The following is a 19064-nucleotide window of genomic DNA, read 5'->3' as shown; positions in this document are numbered from 1 at the left end:
TGATCTACTTTTATGTTTCGTTTTTATGACATAACAGCGAAATAAACCCTTTCCCCATGTACTTCAAACCATCGTTGGACGAATATACTGTATTTGACTATCTCTAGTCGCATAAACAATACATCAGATTCAGAACGAACATATCTGGATAATGACGATTTATTTGTGCATGTTTTGATCAGCTCATAACAAAGATCGCAATGTACTGATGTTTTATTATAACAGTTTGTGTCTAAAATTCTACATAAAATTAATTTCAAAAGTAATATTCATGAACGTTTCAAAACCTGGATATGTGACAAAATTCCCCATCAACATTGAACAACATGATAGACAAAATTCCCCCATCAACATTGAACAACATGATAGACAAAATTCCCCATCAATATTGTACAACATGATAGACAAAATTCCCCATCAACACTGTACAACATGATAGACAAAATTCCCCATCAACATTGTACAACATGATAGACAAAATTCCCCATCAACATTGTACAACATGATAGACAAAATTCCCCATCAACATTGTACAACATGATAGACAAAATTCCCCATCAACATTGTACAACACGATAGACAAAATTCCCCATCAACATTGTACAACACGATAGACAAAATTCCCCATCAACATTGTACAACACGATAGACAAAATTCCCCATCAACATTGTACAACACGATAGACAAAATTCCCCATCAACATTGTACAACACGATAGACAAAATTCCCCATCAACATTGTACAACACCATAGACAAAATTTCCCATCAACATTGTACAACACGATAGACAAAATTTCCCATCAACATTGTACAACATGATAGACAAAATTCCCCATCAACACTGTACAACATGATAGACAAAATTCCCCATCAACACTGTACAACATGATAGACAAAATTCCCCATCAACACTGTACAACATGATAGACAAAATTCCCCATCAACACTGTACAACATGATAGACAAAATTCCCCATCAACACTGTACAACATGATAGACAAAATTCCCCATCAACATTGTACAACATGATAGACAAAATTCCCCATCAACACTGTACAACATGATAGACAAAATTCCCCATCAATATTGTACAACATGATAGACAAAATTCCCCATCAACATTGTACAACATGATAGACAAAATTCCCCATCAACATTGTACAACATGATAGACAAAATTCCCCATCAACATTGTACAACATGATAGACAAAATTCCCCATCAACACTGTACAACATGATAGACAAAATTCCCCATCAACACTGTACAACATGATAGACAAAATTCCCCATCAACACTGTACAACATGATAGACAAAATTCCCCATCAACACTGTACAACATGATAGACAAAATTCCCCATCAATATTGTACAACATGATAGGATCGCAAACTACAACTATGCGTTGTACATTTCTTTTAAAACACAATTTATACATTATTATCAATTTCAACTTAACATTGAGCAAATAAAAACAACAGTCTAATAGACAACATAAAATAAAAACTCATCAAAAAAACAAACTCAGCTGAAAAAAACTGACTCTACATTACAAATAATATGCCATAGTTTGATATCTTCATGGTTAATTTGTTGTATGATTTAGTTTTCCTGGTGTTAATCAGTGGTTATTGGGGGTATTTCATCACTAAATATATCATGTGTTCAATTTACAAAAGTGAATTCCCTTTTTCTGCGCTCATTGATATATGAACATATACAGAAGCTATTTCTCAAATTTTCATATGGGAGTTTTACACCATCCCGCTGGTACATTGCAAACTTGAACTGCAAAATGATCTCCATAAACTAAATACAGTAGAAACCATTAGCCTTCTTTACATTTCATTCAATGAAAACATAAATAAGTTCACTTGGCTTATTATCTATTGTATGATCTTACATTGATTGTATTTATAAAGAACCATGATAAATTTTGTGACATAAAAACAAGGGTTAATGTTTTTGCTTAAAATAAAAATAAACAATACACTAGTGACTATATGCAGAACATATTTATACCTATTTAAGAAGTATTACACACCACTGAGGGTGATATGACATTATAAGGACCGGCCAGTCAGCCACTGCAAGTGTAAATGGATCGAGGCATTAACCGAGGTCCATTCACCTTCGGGGGGTTGACTGGCCGGTCCTTATGCCATATGGCCTGAAGTCATGTGTAAATGTTTTTAATATTATACCAAACATTTTATACCATATTGAATATTTTCAAAGCGCTATAGATGTGTTTTATTGAACAAAGCAAATAATGTTTTATTGCGACAATGTTTTGCCGTTGTGAAAAGAGCAAGCTGAATTGTTTGATGTCAACTGCCCATATTATATTTATGGCAAGGTCTGGGTCAGCCAAAAATATGATAGAACGCTGACATCATAAACTGGATTTATATTTAAATACAGTGATATACGGACTGATCAACTTTAGATATACAAAGAAGGGACACATTCATTAAATACATATAATATACTATAGCCTGAACACATATTTCAACTGTGAACAAAAGGTTACAGTATTGCAGTACTAAAATTATTTTGATAAAAGCTAAAGCATGAGTCTTCTAAAGATTTGGAATCATAAACAAGCATTGAAATTGTTCAACTGACTGTGTAACAGTTTTATGAAAATATATAAAAAAAAATTCCTTCTTACAGCAGAATCTGAAGGGGAACTGGAAATATTCCTTTGCTGTATTTCTTTTGTTGATTGTCAAACATAAAGCATATTTAATTGTTTAAAAGTCTTTGAAAGGGTTGTGACCTACAGAGGTAATTAATTACAAACTACCAACATAACCAAAATAGCCATGAAACTAAGGATAGTACACAGCATTACATCTATGCCCTCAACTAGCAGGAAAACGACAACTTTTGTATGACAATTTGGAATGTAGCAAAACTAATCCATACATTTCAAGTACAAAATAAGCTCTAGCATTGCTCTGCAAATCTAAAATGCTGTATAAAATGCTTCATCAAATACTACATATAATTGTAATTTCACAAAAAAATAAATAAATATAAATTAATGCCGATGATCTTGTTTTGAGTATCCGCCATAAAATAAGACCCCCTCACCTGATCAGGGATGGTAACTGACCCAAGATCCCCATCCTGAAAATTTGAGTTTGAGGTATTCAGGCCAAAAGCAAGGTCAATTGGCCTCGACTCCTGTTAAAATTGTTTTAAATACTTCATAACAATTTAAAGGTACAATCACCAAATCACCACCTTAAATGCAATGTCATCCTGCCAAAAAAACAAAAAAACTTAACAAATGACTGATAGTCAGATATTGAACATTCTCAAACCTGATGTCAGGAACAATCCTGACTTTTATCATCCCTGCCTGATATAATTGCAAAATTGAGGTTTCTTATCTCACTGACAGTAACAAACTCCATTAAGTCACTCTGCTATTTGTACATGTTGTCTAAGAAACAGATCAACACATAAATTATACATGTATATGAGAATCATTGCAATGAAAACTGTATGTGTATCATTAGTGCATGAAAAAATATGTCAATTACCATCTGTGATTATCTGTGCACTGACCAAATGTTTTCATACGCAGATGAATGTTAATATTAAAATTTGTGAATTGTACAAAAATATTTCAGGTAATCCAATTATAACACTGAAGAAAAAAAATCTTGAAAGAAATTTAAACATCATATAAAATCAGCTGGCTGAACAGCACAGTGGTCACTAAATAAGTCTTATCTCATCAACAAATTATAAGCAGGAGATAGTCCAAAGAAGTTGAGGTCTTAAGAATAGTTTTGTTCCAATGAATGCCATATTTTCATTAAAAATGCTGAAATGTTGAAGCTGCACATCTATATATGTCAAGAAGTCAGCACATTCAGGCAGCAGCATGTAGGCATGTTTGTTATATCAGCATAAAGTCATACTTTCTAATGCTTGAGAGAAATGCATTGTGATAATGGGTACAAGAAATGAAACATTATATAATTGGAATCATTTACACGGTGTATATACAATGAGTATCAGCAGCTCCAAGCAGTAACGAGAGGGATATGTGAGAACAATATTGAAGTTGTATCATATTGCATTATAATAGTTACACTATAATCATGATTATGTAAATATATGTATGAGCATTGACTAGTTACGTCTGATTATTTATAATAGTATGTTTATTTTTTTTATGTATTTCTTGTATTTACAAGTTACAAAATGGCTAGTAAAATAATACAGTGATAAGGTGGGGAAACACATTTTAACTTCAGAAATCTAAAAAAAACAAATCTAATAAAATCATAATCTTTAAGGGCTAAATTAGTGTCTTCACTCTAATTTAAAAGTGTGACTTGTCAAGTGTTCACACTATTAAGTGGGAATGAAAGCATTAAATAAATATAAATATGATGGTCAGAAGCAGGTAAATAATGCATGGAAGGGTGGTGAAGAATGTGCTTAAAATTTGAGGATTTCGCAGAGATCAGTGTGTGTGGGATTTGATTCTATCTATTCGCTGTGTCTACTTGTAGAACAACTACAACTACATTATAATATAATATCAATAACACTAAACAATGATTCAAACTCCAATACTGGATGTTCCATTACCATCTTGTAAACTCTTCCAACAACACTTAGCTTATCACAAACAAGTTACATGTAAAACATTCCAATCAATTCAAACATAAGGTACATTTTAATATACAATCGACCATTTGTTCAGAAATTTGTTTTCTTAAAAGCATTGATGAAACAGCATTGCTCAAGGCATTAATGTTAACTTTAAAAGGCGAACTAATTATCATGTATTCATTGTTTTTATCTAATCATTGAAAGATATTTTTTTTCTAATGGGATGGCAGTATTATTCAAATCTGCCATACATTTTTTTGTTTAAATCAGCAGTCAGTGGTTATTGATTTTAATCAAGTGAAATGGTGGATTTAAACAGAGGCTGGGCCAGTAGACCAATCCTAATCTCAAACAGTAAGCTGTGTTGAATGAAACCTTTTAATTTGGTAAATACATACTAAAACCCTTTAACCACCATTCTTACATACAATGAGGAAAGCTGGTCTCAACTGCAGATAACAAGTGAGTCTATGAGACACAGTTAAATAGAGATACTTGTTCACTTTATCAAAGTTCTGAACAATTGACCCATTGTTCACCATAACAATATATATTTATATGTATATATATTCCAGAGATTTTTAACAATGACAAGGCAGTGTATTTCAAAATCATCCACAGGATAAGATTAAAATCTCAACCGTATCAAACAACATCTGAACACCATAGGAGGATGTCAACGCTCATCAATATTTTTAGTCTATCAAGGGTCTTTACTCCAAAAACAATACAGCTAGATTAATGACCCCTTATACATGTAAGTGAAATGTCAATGGTGACATGTTTACTAACTTTCATGTATACTAACTTTCATGTCTACTTATTTTCATGTCTAGAGTAGAATTACGGTCAAGGTAAAAAATTCTGCCTGACACTGCTGCTGACGACACCAAGTCTATCACAATATCCAGACATTTATACTTGAAAAACAAACAAGGCCACAGGCCAAAAATAATGTTCTTAGATGCGAGCCCAAACACACTATTCCACATGTGCTGATGTTACAAGGCGTCCACGTTGTCTCCTACCTCGCACGGGGAACATTCGGTGGGGAGCTCACCCACATCCTGGAGAACTTTCTGATTAGTCTTCTTGTTCATTTCTGTCTCGTAGGCGCGTATATCATCCAGGTTCATGCCTGTAATGGCATTATGTAAATAGTAACATCAATGTACCAGAATACATCTAGACCCAAAGTCTCGAAACATCTGAAATCCCTTACAACAGGATTAAGCTAACCTCACTTTTTTTGTTTTGGTGTGTTTAAATTTTTAAGCGTTTTTATACCTTGGAAGAAAGAACCTTCAAGATAAACTAATTCTTTAGTAGATTAAACCAAGATAAAGTTAGAAATTAAGGTTAATGAAATAAGACACTTATGCTGGAAACTTTCGAGAAATAAGGGCTGATAACATTGAATGCTGATGTGGTACAGTTACATTATGATTTACAGATGTGCATATCATACTGACAATCCTGTATCCTGGTACTCTAATTTTGTTGCAGTTCAATGCACACATGTGTGTTTCATTGGCATTACTTTGGTTTTCTTGGTATAAAATTAGTTATGACTAAACTATTCCATCTTTGAAGGCAACACGACTAGGAGACAAGACAGAAGTCAATGGATCAGTTTATAAAAATGTACAATCTTGAAAGTTATATTAGGAGAAATGTTGCCATACCTATCCATTCGTCCATCCAGGAGATGGCCTGTCTGTGTCCAAGGAGATTCACATCTCGACATGACTGAAATATTCAATAATGTGTCACAATAATAAATTGACAGACATTACCATATACCAACTAGATGTCTTATTACTTTTTTCATTCATTCGAAATGTTAAATATTTAACATGAAACTACCAGACAAGCATTTGCCATCATACATTCATGATGAAATTCTGATTTGAATTTAAACAGATTAAGTATAAGCACTGCAAAAGATGTGTTCCACAGTTAAACTTAAGAAATGCAATAAATATAACGGCATAATGACAACAAACTGTACCCTTTGAGCATATCCTTCCACTTTTGTCTGTAGACCCCAGACCTCAAAGAAGCAGCGAACAACTTTGTATGAACACATAACTGGTGAGGTAGTATCCTGGAAATACACAAATTATATTGGCTGAAATGCTTGTTAAATTATACACATATACATTCTCAGGCTTCACCAATGGAACTAACAGTAATGGTTTACCCACAAGACAGTACACAAGAGTTCCTAGTAGTTAAAAGGTTATTCCCACCAAGTATGTGTTAACTAGGGATGCAAACGAATATTCGAATATTTGAATATTCGATCAAACGTTTGGTATTCGAATGGCAAAATCGGTATTCGAATATTCGAAAAAAAATGTTGAATAAATAAAATAAAAAAACCTTTGACCTACAAGGCTGCAATTGTGTATTTAGTTCTTTTGTCATGTTTTTACAATGATTGGCCCCTAATGCCAGAGGTGTGAATGTGATGACAATACACTAAACACGGGCATATGTCATTTAGGGACATATCGCCGGGTGCTATAAAAAGTCCCTGGAATTTTACAACTTGCTATTGGACAAGTGACACCAATGCCTTTGTCAATTAAGGATTTAAGGAAACGGCCTTCACACTAATGCGCTGTCTTGGTTGCAGATTAAGCTATGCAACATTGCTCAAATTGCCGTGATACTATGTATGGCATTTGCTACAATAATGCAGATACATGTGCTGTTAACTGTTTTCCATGTTTCGATGCACTGTTCTTGCTTTGAAATGTTACTGTATAGTATAGCGTTTTAGGATATATTGCCCCTATTGATGTAGAAGAATCAAATTCATATATGTTTCGAGTTGGTTTGGTATATAAGGTAGAGGTCTATCCCAGAACGAGACTGCTCGTCCTACGGAAAGACCCTCCATTGGCTCATTACGCCATATGATTAGGAATCCATCTAATTTCACATTGTTTCACAATATGAAGGCAGCGGAATTATTCGATTTTGATTTTTGATTGTTCATAATGAATTACCGTTTTCTATATACAAATGGGGAATTTCAGAAACTCATATGGGGAAATCAGGGTCCGCCGCGCGTAGTTGCTACGAAAAAGAAGAATCAAAATGAATTGGCTATTACTGGCGAATGATAATAATAGTTTAATACAACTTTGAAAAGATGTATTTTGGTTATCGAATATTCGAATATTCGATCGAAAGAATTACCGAATATTCGAATATCAATTTTGCCATTCGTTTGCATCTCTAGTGTTAACACATGTGTGCCTAAATGCCTTGTTATGAACCATTGCACACATATTTAGAACTGTAACATTCTTGTCATCTTAAGTAATGAATTCAAAGCATACTATTAACATCAAACCATAAGTCTACCTATGCCAAGATGTTATCCATAATGAATACCATTTTAACTTATTTGGCAATGTTTTACTAGTCCACTAAAGTACTTTATTTCCAAAAGAGACATGGGGCATATAATTCAACGCTTATTAAAGCTTATTGTCTTGCTTTACAAGTATCTATAGTCTCTACCATCACAAATTCCATCTGAATACCTTGAATGTTCTAGCAAAGGTTCAAGTTTTTTGTGCTAGCTTCACTGCCATAGACAATGACAACAACGCTATCACAATAGCAAGGTTATGAGTGGTTCAAAAGCTCACAAGAGTCACATGTTCTATTGCTGATATATTGCCTACTCTAATCTTATCCAGTTTGTCAACCTACCCTCCAGTCCTTTCCAAATGGCCCTCGTCCTGTCTTGGTTGATTTCACTTTTGTGAGATCCTGAAATTGAATTAACCATGGGGCTCATTATTCTGTATTTAAATGTTAAAAAGTGGAATTTATAAAAATGATACATAAACAATCAAAAAGCAAGAATAATGCACTAAGCATTGCTTCAAATAAACTAGATCACCAAGGGAGACTTTGTGATCAAAATCTAGCCAACTGGTCTCACAAGGGTAACAATGAAGCTACCGTATGAACAACCACCTATTCTTTTGTTTGAAAAACAATAACTGTTCCAAACTGAATTAAGTCATGGAAATTATCACAAGACTGAATAGACAGGATGGTTAAATGTCAGCAGGCAAGCAGTAGTATAAGAATTCAGGCATGTTTATCTTTGGTCTAATTTGGATAACTTAATTTCCACAACTTGCACAATAACATTGGGTACCTCTTCCTCCTTGTACTTGCTCTCGTCGATAGGGTCGCTAACAATGTCTATAAAGTCCACCTCACGCTGACTCAACTCCTCCTCGCTCAGGTTATGGCACTGAATAATAACAAAAATGTTACATGCACACCACATGTTTATTTGCATGTGTGCCAATACTTAGCGGTCAAAATCAGAAAGTTCTAAAGGCAAGTTTGTTTTAATTTTTCATAAACCAAATAAAGGAATGAGAGATGTTGTTCAAATAACTAACTTTGTATTGTTCGTTCAAGAGTTTGCTGGAAAGAATAGATGCACAATTACAATATTTACTTACATTTTCTGTAGAACCATTGTTGTCTTCATACTTGGTCGTTATATGCACCGAGAATCGGGGGATGAATGAACACTAAAATTTACAAAATTTGAAACATAGCATTAACATGAAGAAGTGCATTTGAAAATCTTCTTTTGATGGACAGAGAGAGAGTTATAAATATTTCCCAGATTGTTTCTTACTTCTATATGTACCTTAATAGTTTTTATAACGCAGTTAATAACAAAATAAATATCATAATCTAAATTGTTAGCTCCATCTAAAAGAATGCAGTGTAATTATATTCAGAACAAGAAGTTTAAGATAGTATCTGATACATTCAAAAAGTTCTACTTTTTTAAGGCCCATGTAGTGTGACAGCAATGGTCACACATAAACACTTGATTGCAAATGAATTTAAGCAATATTTTGTTTGTTAAATTTATGTAATTCTAAATCGTCTACCAGGCTTTGCAGAATAAAAATAAATAAAGCTTTTCATAATAAATAACTGATTTGCAATTAAGACTTTTTGCGATACATTTCCTGTTCACATGCTTATAGCTTTGTTTGAACTATTCATCTAAAAAATATTTTAAGTACGCACCAGTAAAAACACTAAAAACAATTCTTTACTTGAGAGAGAAGACAAAGTGCATTAAAATCATTGAACCTCTTAGCAATGCAATGTCATTTATGCACTCCAAACATAAATTATAAATCCTAAACTAAATACAACATTAGCTGCAGTAACTTGAAATATAAACTGAACTTATCCAGAGCTCCAGATAAGGTGAATAACTACTGCACATAACACTTGTAACTGATATTGAACTTTGCATATCAATTCCCATGGGATTCAGTTTAAGAGTCTTATTTATTGATTGGCGTACATTTTAAAGTAAGTTATTAATCAATTAAATTTGTTATCTAGTGATTCACTGCCAATTTAAGGTAGTAGTTAGTTGCCTCCATAGTACAATACCCGTTTTTCATTTATGGGGGAGATCACTGCTAAGGGCTGTTCCAGGAAAAAAATGTTTAAAAATAGTTTTAAAGATACCATTGGAAGAACCTGTTTTTTATAGCTCAGATGCTGCACAATGCAATATATCATAAAATAAGATAAATTTTCTTAAAAAATTAAGAGACAGCACTTGAAACAAATTTAAAACATTGAATGGTTTCTGAAAAAATGATGGAAAAAATAATGATGTCAAAAATGGTGAATATGACAACTGGAGCAGCAATAACAAAAACGAAAGTAATGATGCCCACATTTACTATGTTACATCCGCATTGCGGGCCTTTAAGCCCCCTCCACCAACTCACTAGAATATGTTGCTGACCTCCACCAAGACAATATGAACTCTGAAACACATCCACCAAGACAATTTGGACTCCTATAAAGCCCCATCCAAGACAATTGGAACTCCTTTAATACATCACACGAAAAAAAATGTATTTATCACAATTCCCAAGCCCTATTTTGCCTATTTTCCTGGATCAGCTCTTAGGAAATTGTGAGATTGTCCTATGTTGAGCACCTACCTTAGAAATTATACCTACACAACTCTTAATTCTGTCTGATACTTGTTTAAGTGTTTAAAACTGGTAAATTTGCTTTGCACCTCAATGAGTACAGGTACTCTTCAAAGTAAAATCAGCGCGTACTCTTTGAGGAAAATAATTTGGGAGTAAAATACCTTTGATCCAAAACCTTATCCAGAGCACTGCATATTGTTAAAATGAATTGTTCAAAGAGATGCACACATGCTTAATTTCTTTGTATGTGAAGCATTAGTAATAGTAAATATGGCAAGTCTCTAAGATAAAACCCACCCTCAGTTGCTACTTACTGTGTATTCTGTTAAATGGTGAAACAGCACATGCAAAAAAACAGAAGTTTAATGTGAATAAATTTTATAAACATAAATAGTACTTCAGTAGGCTGAAAAAGTTTATAACATATTCAATTGACCTTAAGTATGTGACAACCATTTACTGGGTAGGCATGAGATGTCTGAACAGAACACTGTACAACAAATTGACATGATCAGTTTTGAAATTAACTGCCTTCAAATTTATAATATAGTTTAAAAACCAAAAGATTTTGATTGATATTTATCATGTTAAATCAATGGTGATTTGTAATATGTGTTCTGACTAAATATTAAGATTTTGTTAACATTTATAGGCAAATTTGATGTGTAATTATTGTCAGGACATACTCGTAATATATTCCTTTCCCCAAATGCTACAACAACATATGACACAATTACACCATACTGTTGTAGATGTCAGTTACAGAGTGAACAGTTTTAACCTCCATTCTCCATTTTTCTTTCTTTCAATTCTTGATAATTATAGTGAATAAATGTGAATTTTATAGACTTTTCCATTTGTTGCCATGCGTGTACTTATATCTGTATCACTAGCTACACCCCTGTTAAACCTCTAAAACATGCAACTACTTCTTTAATGCCCATCTTAACCTTGCAGGGGGATGAAATATACAATATATTAATGCACTTAAACAAACATGGAAATGGATAATATCCAATAAACAATTGATTAGAAATGAACGTAGGGAATAAAAATTTAGTTCTTCAATTGTAAATTACCTGTCCTAGTGTAGGGATAGTAGTTCCACGCCTTCTCTGTGATGTAGAAGATCGCAGGAATCATGGAGCGGATCCACTGGGGAAGTTTGCTGAATAAAAATAAGTTGTCATTCACTGGGCGTGTATTCATAAAATGGCAGTGGAATACATTATATGTGTTCATTACATTCAGTCTTAAGCATGTTTATGCATTACCTAGACCTGTGTATTCATTTCCTTGGCATGCAAACTCTAAACCTAGTCGTGTGCATTGATGTATTCATGAACAGGACATGTGCGTTTATAGTGTGTATATAAATGTATATGCACCCTGTCCTTTTTTTTGAAGCAATCTTCCGTCTCAAATTCAATTCAATTCTCAAACTCAATCTCAACCCATTTTACCAAATGGAATATCATTTGTTTTTACATGTTTCACTATTTTTTAAAGCATAATTTTATTATCTCATTAGTAAGTTAGAAATGTCAATATTTTATGGGAAAATACTGCTAAAGCTTCGCTACACTTTTCTCAAGTACATTTTAAGATAGCTTAAAAATATTTGTTCCTTAAAATTATAGCAATGCTTTTATCGACATAATACTTTACTAAAGATTGTGCTTTAACAATGGATGGAGCATACATACAATGTAATTTTGAACCATGCCATGCTTTTATGTGGAAAAATCATATGAGATTGAGAATTGATGCACCAGGTAAGAATTTATGTGATAACCTAGCCAGCATGATCATCCTTCTGTCTGCATAGAAGTAAATGCTCAATACTGCCAAACACTTCTTTTTCTCTAAATAAAACTTTAAATATGATTATAATACAGTGGAAACTCACTAAACCGGACAAGGTCCGGACTGGGCAAAATTTCCGCTTTAGTGAGGATTCCGGTTTAGTGAGGATTTGATGTACGGAGTAAGTTTACTCAAAATATTAACTGAGTTAACCTTTACGTTTAGACGGAGGTTGAGACATAATTAAAGCACATGCAAAAGTGATAAACATTATTAAACATTTCTGCGTTTTAATAATCATCTTTTTTTCCAAGTCTTAAAATAAAACAACTCGCGTAATTTAATGCTTGTTAAGTATGTTTGATAGTTTAATTAACGCACCGCTCTAATTTGATTCAATCATAGAAGTCTTTGATAAAACAACCTTCCAAAATGATCACTTAATAACCGTTTCTAGTTCTTTATTTTCTGCAACAAACAAATTAATGTTTCAATCAATTTTCTTTTCACAAGTTTGATTATCGTTTGATTATCGCGTGGCAGTCAATCCACAGCGCAATCATCATTATCGATTATCGAGTTAACACAACATCACAGGTGCAATATTTAACGACGCACCGGCTGTCAAAACAAAGTGAAACGCGATTCGCGAATTCCTAATACACAAAATCATTTTGACATGTTTGAACAAATATACATCCGGTTTGGTGAGGTAAAATTACATTGACAACTAACAAATTTTCTCGATTTTTTGTCCGGTTTCCGGAATTCCGAGGTTCCGGTTTTGTAGGGATTATTTTACATTGAAAATAGAAGGGGAAAACCGGGACTCTGAAAAAAGTCTGGTATCCCGAGGATTCCGGTTTTGTTGAGATCCGGTTTAGTGAGTTTCCACTGTACATACAACTTAAAATATTTAGCAGGTGAAACCTACTTTAACATCAAAGCACACACTACTCCGATAGTAATGCATTGCCACTAGCTACAATAGAAATATTTATTAAATTTCACCTTTATATTGTGTAAGTCCACAATTTTAATGTGATAAAAAGACTCTTGAGTATTTTTGTTTATGAACTTGGCATGTGTTTGCATAGCTAGAAAGATGAGAGCTTAACATGATGAGAGGTGTATTCATTAACATGCTGATTTGTGTACTTATTAACACATGATGATATTTGTATTCATTTATATGAGGACAGGTGTACGGTATACATTAACATGAAGACAAGTGTACCTGGACAGGTGTATCCGTTTCTCGGTAAACTGTCCTTTCCCATGCTCCTCATGTTCACAGGGCTCGTTCTTGACGACCTCCACTCCCTCCCCCTCTTGGCTCTGCTCATGGCTGTGTTTCGCAATCATAAACAACTGGCCAATACGGTACTGGAAAAATGGAGAGGGGAGTATAGTAGACTTTGTATAAAACTATACTGGGAACAAAGATGAGGGTTAAAGGTTCTGTGGTAAATATGAAGCTGAAAAATGGGGACAAAAACATAACCTCATGAAAATGAACGGCAAGACATGAAGCATTTTCATATAAATGTTTCATGAAAGTTAGTACAGATCCTACATTTAGAATTCTTGTTGACAAGTAATAAAATATTGAAGATGGATTTTTTAACAAAAATGCAAGATTGGTTAACGAAGGTTGTTAAATCTCTTATATTAGATACATAATAGTTACTACCAATACTAGATAAGAGTACAAAGCTACTAATCTAGTACACATTGACATTTGAGGTTGACTTAATTCTTTATGTAATATAATGCAGTCATGTGTAACAGAGCATAAATGTCTTTTATGTATATATTTTAGAATGCAAACAGACAATTTTATGGACTGCATTTTTGTGTTAAGAATTGTTTATCAAGCACTTAAACCTAAAAGCTTAAATTTCACATATATATGAAGATACCATAAATTTGCAAATTATTCTTGTAACTTGTTTTCAGTCATTCAAAGTATTTACAGATGTAAGATAATGCTACACACCATCACTAATTTAGTGTACACTATTTGGTTCACTGTTCACCAAAAAAACAATTGTTATCTGATTCAACCTTACAAGAACATGAGTTTAAGTTTATGACAAAGTTTTATTTGTTATCCTTTGTGGGGAGTTAGGAAATTACTTGACCCATAAAGTATTTTTAAAGCCTAAACAATAAGAGCTGCAGCACTATTTGATATAAGAGAATTCTTTGAACGGATCATATGACATCATTTTTTGGATACAAAGTGTCATATTGTGCATGAATATTTATTATAGTGATGTTTACATACAGTGGAAACAGATTTACTGGTTTCTTTCAATGTCCTGTATATGATAGCATACAAAAACCAGGCTCAAAGTATATTTGTTAATTTTGATGATATGCCAGATGTTGACAAATTTAAGTTTCTTTTTGCTAACCCAGAACCCTCTGTAACAACTTGCAAAAACCTGCTGTCAAAAACTTAAATGTAGAAATAATGTTTTATATTGTAAAAGTAATACTAGGTAAGAGTTGCACACAACTTTTATTTTAGCTTTTTATTTTGCTCTTATTCAATGTTTTAGTCTTATAAGTTTTAGTTACATAAAATCTTTTTATTGCTAATGACATGCATTAGTTCATGAATGTAAGTATCATGGTCATAAATACTGCTCTTTTTAAGAAATAAGCAACTATTTTATAGTTTTAGTGTTTGTTACTATGTACATATAATGTTATGATTATTGGCAAGATTGTGCTTGCCAATCCATCTCCTATAAATCTTTAAAGGAATGGCTGTGTACATGTAAATTGTATAAACATGAACTGTATGTACATGGATGAGATGTAAATAAACATAGTTTGCTGAAAGTACCAGTGATGTCACACTTCTATAGCATGATACTAAGCCATGAAACAAAGCAGCTTATCAATATATTTAATAAAACATGATTTTTTGTTAAATCAGCACCTGTTATGTGTGAAAGACATGCAAAGGGTTAAACAAGATTAAATGTCATGCATTTTTTTATTTCTTTTAATTTTACCAGAATTATGATTGAATTCATCAATTAGTACATTTTTCATTAATTTTATATGTTAATTAAAGGGCAAAAACTGAGATAAAACGACTACTTCACCCATTTTTACACACATAATTTATTTAAGCAATAAGAGCCCAGCAGAAGCTGCAGTTATAAATTCACTGATGGTTAATGAATTCCTTTCTGACACTGACTTTGCTGACATTTTCTCGAACAAACTTCTAGTTGCTGTAATAAGACATACAACTCAGAAAGTTTTGGGAACAGAAGAGAGTGGACTGGAAAGTCTGATAAGTCTCAGTCCTAAAATACAGTTGTCTAAGTCAGAGACACAAAGGTTTATCATCCATATGTCATACATAAAATAGCTGGATAAAAGTTACAAGTAAATGATACAACTGTTAACAAAAGAATATAGCAGTTCCAGTTTTTAACACATTGAATGATCATTGCGTAAACTATTCAATTGGTTTCCTCCAGGTACTCCAAATTCCCCCTCAACATTAGACCACACTCTCTGCTTATGATGATGCTTATCGAATTCTTTCCATCCCCATTCTTTTCATTTAGTGGTTCTATCCGGCACCGATGCAGATAATATTCGTAACAAGAGGGCCCTGAAGGCCCTGAATCGCTCACCTGATCCAATAACCATATGATTATACCTTATGACCTAGTTTTTGACCGCACATGACCCAGTTTTAAACTTGACTTAGAGATAATTAATGTTAACATTCTGACCAACTTTCATGAAGAAACCTTTATAAATGTGACTTCTAGAGTGTTAACAAGCTTTTCCTTTAATTTGACCTGGTGACCTAGTTTTTGACCGCACATGACCCAGATTCAGACTTGGCCTAGAGCTAATCAATATAAACATTCTGACTAAGTTTCATGAACATACAGTCATAAATGTGACCTCTAGAGTGCTAACAAGCTTTTCCTATGATTTGACCTGGTGACCTACTTTTTGACCACACATGACCCAGTTTTAAACTTGACTTAAAGATTATTAATATAAACATTCTGACAAACTTTCATGAATATAGTCATAAATGAGACCTCTAGAGTGTTAACAAGCTTTTCCTTTAATTTGACCTGGTGACCTAGTTTTTAACCCCAGATGACCCAATATCGACCTCATCCAAGATTTTATTGAGGGTAACATTCTGACCAAGTTTCATTAAGCTAGTGCCCAAATTGTGAGTGTTAACAGTCAAATTGTTGACGACGGACGACTGACGACGGAGACAGGGCGATCAAAATGGCAACAAATTTTTACTGTTATCTTTTTGGGTCTTGGAAAATATCTTTATTTAAAAAAATGACCATATTATTAGTGACTGTAACTTACATACATGTAATTGGATATCTAAGAGATGCAGTTCTACAATCTTGTCAAATTTACCAAAAAAAATGAAAACATTTCACATGAAAAACAAAGGTGACGAGCACAAAATGTGTTTTTTGTTTCTATTTTTGAATTATCACTTATTCTAACAAAATATATAAAAACCTAAGAACCATGCTCTAAGGTTATCTAAATTCGTTGTTTAATCATGTTTTAAGGACTTACTTTCGTTTTAACATGGCAACGGAATAGAGTCATTGTGATCACCAGATTCTACTGGTATTGAAATGTTAAATAACTATTGATAAAATGATAATAAAACTAAATAATGGCTAAATGAAAAGTAATTTAAACTTATCAACAATTTGTTTCTTTTAAAGACTTAAGCAGGGTCAGATCTAGGATTTATGTAAGAGGCGTCACCTTAAGTGCACCCTTCCCTCAGAACCGAAATTAATTTGGTTTATAGTGTTGACAATTTCTAGTCTGAAATGGTACATTTTAGGCATATTTTATTACTATTTTTCTCCTTGATTGAAATAAAAAGTAAACCTGGGTGTTTGTAAGGGGGGACCCTAAAAATGTGTAAGCATCCCGCATGGTCAGTTTAGCAGTTAAAAGGAATTATGAAATTCATATAAAGAAATAATGTATTCCAAGAACTGATTTCATGTTGACAATTGGTTATATTTCTTTCAGGACTTCGAATATGTACATAAGTCAGATAAGTTTTACTAATAACAAAAGAAATAATTAAATCCGGGTGATTTGCATCATAAGAAATGAGAGTAGGTGTTATATGTTTTGATTGAAGTTTCCTCAGTCTTTTATTAAATTCTTTGTTCTATTCAAAGAAAGATTTGATCTTCTTTTTCGACCGAAAACAAACAAACAAAATACAGCATATCAAATCTTGGATGAATCCGGGGGGAGTGACAAAATATATCTGATGCCAAAACTTCTTTACAGCTGTTCATAATAGATAGAATCTGGAGCTACACTGGACTGTCAAGAGAGGCCTTTATTCCCAAATGTTATATACAAAAGCAAGAAATTAAATAAGACCTACTTCGAAGAAATATAAAGAAAGATATATATAAGAAAGATAAACGTAATTATTAGGATGTAAATAGCTCATAGTAAATAAATATTTACATGGTATTTGCTGTCAGAATTAGAATCGCAGTATCATTTTTATTCATTCAGATGAATATTAACAAGATATGTGGCTTTAATTTTTTTAATTTTTGTCAATAGTTATTCTTTAGGTATCAACTCGCCTTATCACAAATGATTTATACATGAAATTCCATTTTTTAATGTTAACACGACAGATAGATGCCACAAATAAAGGATGTGGACAGAAAGAATCCCCTTTGCATCATCACCTTGAACAAGAGTAATGTAATGTAGTATATGTAAACAGCCGCTTCAGAGTCTTTGCGACTTTTGATTTAGCGACTCTACGCGTCCATAAACCAATTGTTGTTTTCCTAGCCAAGAATGACAGATCCCAGTGCTAAGTATATTGAGCGGAAAGATAACAGGCACCTGATGGTTTCAAAATGGCGATTGGATCTTACTTAAACTAATTATTTGTGTTTCATTAAACATGTTTGTGTTATAAGTAAAAGTATTCTGCTAAAATAATTAAAGTGTAACTTTTGATTTATTTAACAGTGAAGTGTTAAGTATTGTGGAGTAACAGTATAAGAATATATTTAACATTGGTAAGGATCAGTCGACTTGTGGCGTTTAGGGAACAAAATGAATATCCACATGTTAAAAAAGTTCCAAAAATACGCATTATTGTGGCTAAATATAATGTTGTAATAACTTCTTTCACAATTGTTATTTTATATAAGATAAACTTATCATACGTCAAAATTTTGGCCTCATGTGGCCCTATCCGAGATGGGCAACTATTCCACAATTGAGAAATGTATGACAGTATTTCAAGTCGAGAGTGAGCATTATTTGACATATTATTTTATTAAAAATATTATTTACCTATTATTTTTTTCCAAAAGGAAATGTTATTATGACAATATTAAAATTACCTCTTGAACCGTGAGGGGCATGCATATTCTGTATTCCTTTAAATGCATGGCGATGTGTCTTCAAAATAATTTAATTAACCTTCGAGCAAAACTGATCAATTAGTTTCTCATATCGTTTCCGTGTAGTGTAGTAAATATCAGACTGTGCTC

At 32.9% G+C, this 19064-nt stretch overlaps 1 protein-coding gene across 1 annotated transcript; it reads right to left on the bottom strand.

Annotated features, from left to right (window-relative positions):
• Positions 1-143: 143 nt before the first annotated feature.
• On the bottom strand, positions 144-19059 carry LOC128206470 (cytoplasmic phosphatidylinositol transfer protein 1-like). Its single transcript, XM_052908901.1, has 10 exons — positions 18915-19059; positions 13715-13863; positions 11751-11839; positions 10986-10993; positions 9148-9219; positions 8832-8930; positions 8375-8434; positions 6654-6749; positions 6328-6391; positions 144-5780 (listed from the first exon to the last, which is right to left on the bottom strand). The coding sequence occupies exons 1-10, from the start codon at positions 18960-18962 to the stop codon at positions 5644-5646; spliced, it is 822 nt and encodes a 273-aa protein (XP_052764861.1). The 5' UTR covers positions 18963-19059; the 3' UTR covers positions 144-5643.
• Positions 19060-19064: the final 5 nt, after the last annotated feature.

This window comes from Mya arenaria, chromosome 2 (assembly GCF_026914265.1).
Source record: "Mya arenaria isolate MELC-2E11 chromosome 2, ASM2691426v1".
Lineage (NCBI taxonomy): Eukaryota > Metazoa > Mollusca > Bivalvia > Myida > Myidae > Mya > Mya arenaria.
The sequence above is the reverse complement of the archived record's forward strand: the minus strand, read 5'-3'. Positions and strand labels throughout refer to the sequence as shown.